This window comes from Odocoileus virginianus, chromosome 32 (genome assembly GCF_023699985.2).
Source record: "Odocoileus virginianus isolate 20LAN1187 ecotype Illinois chromosome 32, Ovbor_1.2, whole genome shotgun sequence".
NCBI classification, from domain to species: Eukaryota; Metazoa; Chordata; class Mammalia; order Artiodactyla; family Cervidae; genus Odocoileus; species Odocoileus virginianus.
Window position 1 is genome coordinate 23,121,924 of NC_069705.1, and position 11,606 is coordinate 23,133,529.

At 38.4% G+C, this 11,606-nt stretch overlaps 1 protein-coding gene across 4 annotated transcripts in view; it reads right to left on the bottom strand.

Moving 5' to 3' along the window:
• MSR1 (macrophage scavenger receptor 1) overlaps positions 1-11,606 on the bottom strand; it is an 84,238-nt gene that overhangs the window by 46,956 nt on the left and 25,676 nt on the right. For all 4 annotated transcript variants that reach the window (XM_070459972.1, XM_020916395.2, XM_020916396.2 and 1 more), the window contains 2 exons: positions 6,150-6,336; positions 2,464-2,544 (listed from right to left, as the gene is read on the bottom strand). In XM_070459972.1, coding sequence (XP_070316073.1) covers positions 2,464-2,544; positions 6,150-6,336 — 268 coding nt within the window. The remainder of the gene's footprint in view (positions 1-2,463; positions 2,545-6,149; positions 6,337-11,606) is intronic.

Below are 11,606 nucleotides of genomic sequence, written 5' to 3' on the forward strand. Positions count from 1 at the left end.
TAGTCTAATCAGGAATCTTCAAATGGCAGGATTTTGCTGTGGCTGAAGTAATAACTTTGAAATGTAAGCTAAAAATTGGATTTTTAACATTTTTCCCAGAAAAAGCACAACTCGGGCAATGCGAACTATAAAAGAATATTTATTAAAAAAAAAACTAGGTACTAGTGAAGGAACATATTACTCTATCTCACATGCTCTTGTTTATACCTACTCCATTTTAATCTCAAACAATAATGTAACTGTGTGTGTACATGTGTCTCCCAGGCACAGGGAAAGTATTCAGTAAAACAATTTTTTAATAAATTTTAAAGTAAAAAGTCATAGGTCATTCTCCCTGACATACTGCCAAGGAAATAGCACGCTGAAATTATTTTTTATTATATTATTTAAGATAAAGCACAGTTTATCCACATAATATCCACCCCAGTATAAGTAACAATTATAAATATTTACTATATTGATTATTTAAAACTACTAAGATAAATAATGGACTCCAATATCCTTGCCTGGGAAATGCCACAGATAGAGGCGCCTGGAGGGCTGCAGTCCATGGGGTTGCAAAGAGTTGGACACAACTTAGCAACTGAACATTAGGATAAACACTTATTTTTCTCAGACTTTCATATCGTGGTTGAGTGTCAAGCTGAGTTTAGTGGGCTTAACTGCATGTATATGTGGGGTTTTAATAAACCTGCTTAAATCAGAAAGTAGAATTATCAAGACAGTCCATTATATACTTTTAAGCTCCTGATTCCAGTTCTACACATGAGACAAATAGATAATGTGGCAAAGAACAAAACAGAATGCAGCAATTAGGTAGGAGAGATGCCTTATAACTTGAATATTTTCGCTGCAGTGCACCAAATCAAATGGCAACCTAATAATCTAAGAGAGTCAGTTTATCACTCCCACAGTGAAATCTGCTTCTCTTTAGAGGGGCCAGATAATGCTTATTTGTACCGTACACGAGCAGTACCAACAGCCACAGACTAAAGCCTCACTTAAAGAATTGAAGCAGCTTTGCAACGCTATCTGTTTATGGTATTAACAAAGGCTGAAACTTTTAAATCCCTCTTTCTATTTCATACATCCATAGTTCCGAAACAGCTGCAAAAGATGTTCCCAAGATGAAGCTTTGGACAGCAAGTTGTAGCCCAGACTGAACTTTTATGGTTGATTTATAAAGCTTTGACAATTGCAATTTGTAACAGAGGAGCTGACAGACCTTTGACAATAGCCACTCTGGCAGATAATATAACACTGGTTACTTCCCTGCTCATGACATTAACACACCATTGCTAAGATCTGCCAGGTGCTAGTCAAGTGGAAAGACTTTTCTGAATAAAGGCTCTTACTTGGTATTACTTTCAAAGGCACAGCAACAATTCACCTTATACATATATATATATATATATTTTTTTTTCTTTAAAGGAATTTAAAATTTTTTTTAAAAAATGTAATGCTATATACTGGCTTTTTAAGCTCTATGATATAAAGGGCAGGCTTGTGTCAAATTCATGCTTTTCATTTTTAAGAACTGTTTTTCTGATGTAAGCTGGGCTGGTCGATACATTGATCAGAAAGAAGGACATTTTATATAATCAAAAGACAGAAAAATAAGATGAAATCCTTAGTATTTAGGTATTTTGGGAGAGGGCAGAACAAACCATTCTAGTGGTAATTAGACTGTGCAATGTACTCCCCACCTTCAAAAGTCATACAGGTATTTGATTTTGAGCCAAGAATAACATGGTGATCATGTTCTTGTTATTATCTTCTTTATTTTTTTAAGAGCAAAGAAAGTTCATGATCTTTCTCTTTTCCTGTCTTCTATTATCTTCTTTCAAAATATTGCTTTCAAGATTACAAAATAGACTGAAGAAAGTAATTTGAAGCATTTTGCTCCAAGTAAGATACAGAGAGTAACTGACAGCAAAGGCAAAACTCATCCGTATTATAGTCAATATTTATATTGAAACTGCAGAGGTTTAAGCAGGTATGTTCAGTTAAGGACTATATAAGGAATATGATCCAATTCGCCTTTGACTTGGTTTTTTTTTTTTTTTGGTATCTTGAAAACCAGATGACTTGTAAATATATTCAACATGAAGATAGTTTTCATATTTTCCGTCACCTGTAACTTCAAACTATTTCTGCCAAATACTGTGTGCAGTCAGTGATATAGATAGCCCTCCCTAGAATTAACAACCTCATGTTGTTATCGTTCTTCAAAAATGAAGAATCAGTGCTTACCATTCTGAACACAGAGGTGATAAAGTTACCCGAACACTTAATATGCCCTCAATACACACACACACACACACACACACACACACATACACACGCACACATGCACACACCCCCCACAGAGAACCAATCAAATATCTCGACCCTCCTTCCTCATACATGGCTGTATACTACTCAGCTCTGTGGTACATAATAAAGTAGTTACTATTACCATACCTATTGGACCTGGGATGCCTGGTAGACCAATGTCTCCAGCAGGGCCTCTATCTCCTTTTTCTCCTGGAGGTCCAGGAGGACCTTTAAAAAAATAAATGACAATTACTGATCATAGTTTTAAAGCAAAGGTAAAATAAATTTGCCACCTGTCAAGACAGTCACATAGGTAAATCCAAAGCCTTCTGTTTGTTGCACAGTTACACAGAATGAACGAGGCTGACCATCTTGGATGGAAGCGGTGTAGCCAGCCATTGAGCAGTACAAAGAGATGGCCCTAAACCAGACAGCCTGACTGCAGATTAAATACTTATGTGTGCTGCACCGTTCTGCGTTCTCAGATCCTGGTGGCAGACAGAGACACTGAGTCAGTGACAGGACGAGTCCACATTAGTATTGTGTACCTACTGGGAATGAAACCCAGTGCCCCTAAAACTGAGTTCCCTTGCCGAATTTATGATTAACCTCTCTACCCAATATTTTACACCTCTTCTTGTCTTACCCATGCTCCCCTCAGGATTGAGGAGCATCAAAGAAAAGGAGGATTTAAATCAGGCAGGATCTTCGGGACCTACCCAGCCCAAGGCTTTCCAGGTCCCCTGTTTCTTGTTTGTAGAGAAAAGTCTTTAGTTTCCTAGGCCTTCCTTGAGCCCCAGTGAGCAGGCACAAGCAGTTAACAATGAAACAAGTGAGGGGGTGCAGACAGAAAGCAGTAGTCCAGCAAGGTAGCTTCAAGTTCAGAGTCATAGTTCCCCCCAACAATATATGTAACGATCTGACACATGTCTGAGTTGATCTGCAGACACCAAGCCGCTCACGGAGGTGGAGGGTGGTGACTATGTGCAGACCACTAGCACGGAGACGCAGGATTCATTGGAACCAGAAGGTTGATGATTAAGGTTCTGGGAACATCTCCCTGTTACCTTACCACCAGGCAGATTTCACTATATTAAGTTAGATGTTCTGTGGGAAATGTGCAAGTAGAGTCATGTGTAGTACCGTCAAAGGAAACAGAAATCCACACGAAGTAGATAACCAAAAACCATATTGTCGAAAATGATACCCTTGGGTATTTGTTAGAGAGATGCACATCAGCATAAGGAGCAGTGGTTGAAAAGGCTCCATTGAGGAGGTAGGATTGGAGTGGACTTTGAAGAATAGGTAGAATGAGAAGAAAGAGAATTCTGGATAAGTGGGAGAGATGTGGGGAAAGACAGTAAAGTGAAAATGAATAAAGGAATAACTTTTCAAGTATAATATTAAGTAGAATCCCAAGATGGATATAGATGTTATAAAATAAGATGGAGGTTGCAGGGGAATTTTTACTACTTGGCATGGCAATTATTAATACCACAGTGTCCCCCAGTACTGAGCCTGATCAACACTGATTAAGTCACTTGAATTTTCTGTGTCCAAGAAACAGATGGCATTATGTCCCTTTTCTTTATAGAGTGCCATAGGACAAGTATTAATCTCTTCCTTTAAAGCAGAACACTTAGCAAATGCTTTTTTTTTTAATTCCAAGAGGAAGAAATGAACCTGGATATATCACAGAATAACTACATAGCAATGTTTTAAAAGAAGCGTTTTTCAACTTCCATGGTTCAGCCACGTAACCCAAGGACAATACACAGTCATAGTTAGTGTCACTGGTTAAACAGCACTCGTTTACAAATTGTAATCAGGTGGGAAGATAAAAGACCTGAAAAATTCTAAGAAGGGGCTACATAAATAAAGATAATCTCATGAGTAAGTATATTCTGCCCATTTTCTTTGCTTCTTTTCAAATACTTTCCCCTGCTTTTCTCCATTTTCCTGAACTGTTTCTGATTTTGCAAGGTCCAAATTGGGTTTTAGGACCTTCCTTCCCTGATAACTTAATTTTCCAAATAGCCAGGGCACATTTTCCATTTCAATGGCACATTCTCCATTTCCCTTCATATACACCACTGGGCTATAATGTTTTATTGCATTTTCATTACAATAATAACTCTACATATTATAGGAAGGGTAAAAGCCTAGAAAAAATGAGGAAAATCTAATTCATAATTCTATCATCTTAAGAGAATAACCACTAACATTTATATTTTATACTTGTGTATTTTTTTGCCTCTTTGCTTTTTTAAAGATATAATCATCATGTAAATTACATACCACTGGGGCATTAAATAGCTGTAGTAACAACTACAGAAGCAAGTTCTTGTAAACTACAGCTTAATGTAGGAAACATATTTTTAGGTGTCCACAAGCGATGTCCTGGTTCTATATCAATGGGAAGCCATGCACCTCCTATTCCTGCAGCAAATACTTCTTCCCAACAAAGGGGTTTTAACCCCACAACTGTGAACATGGCTACAGGTCATTCATTTCTGCACAGTGACGAGAGAGCAGGAAAGTAGGCCAGCAAGACTCAATTTGCAGCTTGAATTTTGCTGAGCAAATTGAAGGGAAGCAAATTTACAGTACTCCAGGATGAATTTTGAAAAAAAAAAGAGTGCATATGCAAAGGCTGTGATTCAGTGACAGGGCCCTAAACCAAGACAGACATCTCAGGAAAAACTATACAGTGTGAGACAAGAAACAAGGGACACAGACTAACTGTGGACTCAGCCTCTGAGATTAAGAGTTTTCACCATTTCTTTAATAACTCAATATTCAAAAAACTAAGATCATGGTACCCAGTCCCATCACTTCATGGCAAACAGATGGAAAACAATGGAAATAGTGACAGACTTTATTTTCTTGGGCTCCAAAAATCACTGCAGATAGTGACTGCAGCCATGAAATTAAAAGATGCTTACCCCTTGGAAGAAAAGCTATGACCAACCTAGACAGCATTTTAAAAAGCAGAGGCATTAGTATGCTGACAAAGGCCCATCTAGTCAAAGCTATGGTTTTTCCAACAGTCATGTATGGATGTGAGAGTTGGACTATAAAAAAAAGCTGAGAACCGAAGAATTGATACTTTTGAACTGTGGTGTTGGAGAAGACTCTTGAGAGTCCCTTGGACTACAAGGATACCAAACCAGTCAATCCTGAAGGAAATCAGTCCTGAATATTCATTGGAAGGACTGATGCTGAAGCTGAAACTCCCAACACTTTGGCCACCTGATGCGAAGAACTGACTCACTGGAAAAGACTCTGATGCTGGGAAAGATTGAAGGCAGGAGGAGAAGGGGATGACAGAGGATGAGATGGTTGGATGACATCACGACTCAATGGACATGAGTCTGAGTAAGCTCAGGGAGTTGGTGATAGACAGGGAAGCTGGCATGCTGCAGTCCATGGGGTCGCAAAGAGTCAGACACGACTGAGCGACTGAACTGAACTGAACTGATAGCTAACTAACAATGTTGTGATAGTTTCAGATGAACAGTGACGGGACTCAGCCACACATATACGTGTATACGTTCTCTCCCTAACTCCCCTCCATGCAATCTGCCACATAACACTGAGCAGAGTTCCCTGTGCTATAAAGTAGGTCCCTATTGGTTATCAGTTTTAAATATAGTAGAAGACAGTTACCTTAACACATCTTGAAAAGATCTCAAAACTCTTTCCTCTGGATATTTGTGATAAATACATGCTCCAAAACTGTTTGAAAACTATAGAATTTCCAATACCAAATTTCTACATGTATCACTACATCCTAGTATATAATTTTCTGGAGGAATGAGAAGATACTTTACCTTGGAATAAAGTGATATTTTTCAATGTCTGAGAATGTTCCCAATCCTTCAGCCTCAAATCATTTGTGATATTATTCAACAGTTTCACTTCCCCTTTTATTTCCTGTTCCAAATGCACTTGTTTTTCATCTAGAGACTTAATTTCTGCTGATGCATTGTACACACGCTCCTCTAATTTACGCATCTCCTGTGAAACACAAGCCAACATCCGCAATTTCTGTTAACATACACAACTATCAAATATATAAGTTTAAGAAGCCCTACAAGTCAGATTTTTTAAATGGATAATATTACAATAATATTATGGAATAAGAATATGGAAATTAGAGAATAACTTTAAAACAGTAATTCTTTGGTTTTGAAGCATTTCCTCTTTTAACTGAATGGCTTATTTCTACACTCTGCCAGAAAAAAAAAGGTTAAATATATATATATATCTTAGACATGCTTCTATTCCTAAATATCTACATGTCAAAATGCTAAAACTAAAATCAAATTTAAAACTTGGCATATGGTTTTAAATTCGTCTGAAGTTAAACTTTATACTGTACTTGAGTAATTCCAATTCTATAAACTCAATAGATTTGTATATTAAATTGTTTTATAGCAAAGCTTAATGTCATAATTCTCAGTGGTAACGAACATTAAGGATAGCTTTTCAGATTCAATAAAATCTCAACTAGCATATTAACAATATCTTATGTTCACATGTTTTGCCTCTGTATTTGAGATTTCATTATTTTATGTTTTCAAATGTACATATAACTTGTGCATTTATACATATGCACGCATATCTGAAGACTACGAATGAGAGAGATGACATCATGTTCTGGATGATGACTTTATTTTTCACTCAATAATATATTAAGAATATTTACCTATTAAAATATTTACAAACTGCTTTGTTTGCTATAATTTAGTAGAATTATATTGTATGTTTCATAATTTGATTCCTATTGATAAAGAGTTTTGAGCTGCACATAAATAATGCTGCAATGAACACAATTTTATATGTATCTACATATTTACACAAGTACTTTTATAGTACAGTTTCCTGGAAGTGGATCTGATCAAAGGGACTAAATATAAAAAATTTTGTTCACCACTGCCATACCACCCTATAAATACACAGGACCATTTTCTTTCAAAAATCTTACTTAATGTATCTGAATGCCTACTTTTTGCACTCAAACCCTAGGTATCATCAATGCATTTAATTGTTCAGAGTAAGAGTAGACGCAGTAAAATCTTGTTCAATTTGCTTTTCAAATTGTGATGAGGTTAAGTATCCAGTTGTAAAGTTTTCAACAATATTTTTTTTTTTATTACTTTTCCTTTCAAGTCATTTCCTGGGTTTTCCTTTGGGAGCTAGGCTTTCTCTTTCCAGGGTACCTAACTTTCTCATCTATCTTGGTAGCATTTTCTATTTCTCTGTTCTACTTACCTTGTATCCTCTGTCTTCATGGTATGATTTATACTTTTCTAATGACTTCTATGTTTAATTGCTAATAAATTCTCATTTCCCAATTGCACAAAGAAATAAATCAGTGGTGTACTGTTCCTTAATCCAGGTATGAAAAGAAAATTTCACCTCCCTTGACTGGACTGGACAAGTTGAAATGAGAGGGTCAAAAGTGTCACCTAAAACCTTTGGAAAGAAATGCAAGTATACCCAGATATGCCTGTACAAGAGCACTGCACTCAAATAGAGAGACATCGGTTTTTATCACTCTGACTGTGCCATCCCTCATCCAAAATCTTCTGCTAGATTAGGATGTCTCTACCCTCTGCTGCCTCCCTCCCCATTTAGCCTTTTCTATACAGTATGGTACATACATACATGAAGTAATGAACATGGATGTTTTATAGAGCATAAGGACATGATAAATATGCTCAACATCACTGATGTGGCTGCAGATTGCTCCAGCTGTCAGGGAGTTCCTGATATCCACAGAGAAAAGGTCAAGGGACTAGTTGGTGACTTTACTTCCTAAACCTTAGGAGTCACCCATGTTTTTCATACCTAAAGCTGAGGCTGCCTTTTTTCCCCTTCTTTGAAAACTCTATACAGTGTTCATATTAACCACGCTTTACTTAAAACAGGTTTTATTGGGAGAAAGTTCATTTGATATATCTTTAAAAGTCCTGTATAGCAAGAGTCCCAAGCTGACAGGATCTAATGCCTGATGGTCTGAGGTGGAACTGATGTAATGATAAGAGAAATAAAGTGCACAATAAAAGAATCATCCTGAAACCAATTCCCATCACCCCCCATCCGAGGGAAAATGTTTTCCATGAAACCATCCCTGGAACCAAAATGGCTGGGGACTGCTGCTATACAGTAACCCCACACACTGTCCATCTACCACCAGTGGTTCTGCTAGAAACAAGCATTTAACTTTGCATTCTTACAGTCCTTTCTATGTAAAGCAGAGATAATAAATCCCATCTCTCTCTTTTATTTAGTCAGTATTCTTCTTTCTTTCAAATTAATGCTTGGTCTATCCTTGATAAACATTATGCTGGTATTACTTATAAGCCTTTTATTCAAACAATTACTGATTGAGGCATTTATTTAATTTACTTATTCCTGCATTGGGCTAAAGATTCAAAGATGAATCCAATTGTTTTAAGTGATGGGAACAAGATTGTAAATACTATTTTCAGTGAGCATGCACGCATGCACACACACACACTAGCACTGACCTAGATTTCAAATCTCTGCAAATGGCTACTGTCTTACAAAAAACAGCTTAAAAAAATTAACCTTGCAAGTTCCTCCTTTCCTTGTACCTCCATCTCTAACGCTGGGACCGCTTCCAAAATGAAAAGTGCAATCTATTCCAACTCAATAATCGATTATCACCAGATTCTGACTGTTTCTATTATATATCATTTCCAGGCTCCATGGTGGCTCAGACGGTAAAGAATCTGCCTGCAATGTGGGAGACCTCGGTTCAATCCTTGGGTTGGGAAGATCCCCTGGAGAAGGGCAAGGCGACCTACTTCCAGAGAATCCTGGAGGATCCTGGAGAATCCCCACAGCCAGAGGAGCCTGGAGGGCTGCAGTACATGGGGTCGCAAAGAGCCAGGCACAGCTCTAAGCACACACACATGTATCACTTCAAACATGTTCAGCACTTCTACTATCTTCCAAATGGTTTCCAATTTGGTTTTACATCTTCATTTATGTGGGTTCATGAAAGTGATGAAAATGAAAGTTACTCAGTCATGTCCGACTCTTTGTGATTCCATGGACTGAATTCCCCAGACCAGAATACTGGAGTGGGTAATCATTCCCTTCTCCAGGGGATATTCCCAACCCAGGGATCAAACCCAGGTCTCCCGCTTTGCAGGTGGATTCTTTACCAGCTGAGCCAGTTCATAGATAATCTATAATCTCTGAGGACTTGGGGACATTACCAATATCAAGTAAATTCTTATTCTTTCATTGTGTCTGTCTTCTTTTTCTTCTCACCCTGTCTCACTGCCCCTCTGATCTTCAGTTTAGTTCAGTTGCTCAGTCGTATCTGACTACTTGTGACCCCATAAACTGTAGCATGCTAGGCTTCCTGTTTATTACCAACTCCCGAGTGACTGATGCCATCCAACCATCTCATCCACTGTTGTCCCCTTCTCTTCCTGCCTTCAATATGTCCCAGCATCAGGGTCTTTTCCAATGAGTCAGCTCATCATATCAGGTGGCCAAAGTATTGGCGCTTCAGCTTCAGCATCAGTCCTTTCAATGAATACTCAGGACTGATTTCCTTTAAGATGGACTGGTTGCATGCAGTCCAAGGGACTTTCAAGAGTCTTCTCCAACACCACAGTTCAAAAGCAGCAATTCTTCAGTTCTCAGCTTTCCTTATGGTTGAACTCTCACATCCATACATGACAACTGGCAAAACCATAGCTTTGACTCGATAGACCTTTGTCAGCAAAGTAATGTCTCTGCTTTTTAATATGCTGTCTAGGCTGGCCATTGAAGAAGGCAATGGCACCCCACTCCAGTACTCTTGCCTGGAAAATCCCATAGACGGAGGAGCCTGGTAGGCTGTAGTCTATAGCGTTGCTAAGAGTCGGACACAACTGAGCAGCTTCACTTTCACTTTTCACTTTCATGCATTGGAGAAGGAAACAGCAACCCACTCCTGTGTTCTTGCCTGGAGACTCCCAGAGATGGGGGAGCCTGGTGGGCTGCCATCTATGGGGGCGCACAGAGTCAGACACGACTGAAGCGACTTAGCAGCAGCAGCAGCAGCTGCAGCTAGGTTGGCCATAGCTTTTCTTCCAAGGAGCAAGCGTCTTTTAATTTCACGGCTGCAGTCACCACCTGCAGTGATTTTAGAGCCAAAGGAAATAGTCTGTCACTGTTTCCATTGTTTCCCCATCTATTTGCCATGAAGTGATGGGACCAGATGTCATGATCTTACTGTTCTGAATATTGAGTTTTAAGCCAACTTTTTAACTCTCCTCTTTCACTTTCATCAAGAGGCTCTTTAGTTCCTCTTAGCTTTCTGCCATAAGGCTGGTGTCATCTGCATATTTTGCAGTTATTGGTATTTCTCCTGGCAATCTTGATTCCAGCTTGGGCTTCATCCAGCCCGGCATTTCGCATGATGTACTCTGCATAGAAGTTAAATAAGCAGGGTGACAATACACAACCTTGATGTACTCTGTCCTCAATTTGGAACCAGTCCATTGTTCCATGTCCAGTTCTAACTGTTGCTTCTTGACCTGCATACAGGTTTCTCAGGAGGCAGGTTTGGTGGTCTGGTGTTTCCATCTCTTTAAGAATTTTCTACTGTTTGTTGTGATCCACACAGTCAGGTTTTAGAGTAGTGAATCTTGTTTGCACACAAAGTAATATTTCTTCTCCTGTCCTCTTTCCTTCATATTTAATCACTTTCTAGTCCCAAAGCTGATATTTTATTTTCCTGTGTCTCTCAAGGTTCTCATCCCTGTGGACACATTCTTATTTGTGCACTCTTTCTAAACCCTCCATAGCCTGAGTACTTGATATTCCAATAACATTTGCGTATGCTTAGATACTTATTAACCATGGGGGAGAGAGTAACAGTCAGTATTTGGAAGATGTGACAGGGATACAACACGGACTATCAAGGCTGGCATTGGGATGAGGTTCACCGATGGAATTTCTATATTTAAACAGCAATGTCATTGTCCTCTCAGTGATTGCGTCTTACAATAAATAAATATAAAAATGTGCTTTCTTAACCTGTTTAATCTATTCTCTAGTCAATAATTTAGTTGGTTTTCATGTGATGTTAAAACTTCAGAGGCTTTCCTTTGCTCTCTAAAAGGGACATCCATTTTAAAAATTCATCACCACTGCATAACACTGCATCTATATAGAAAACAACCTCATTAATTAAGATGTGGTCCATTCAAGTAAAATATACTACAAAGATGGCAGCCTTGCTGAGCTAATGGTGG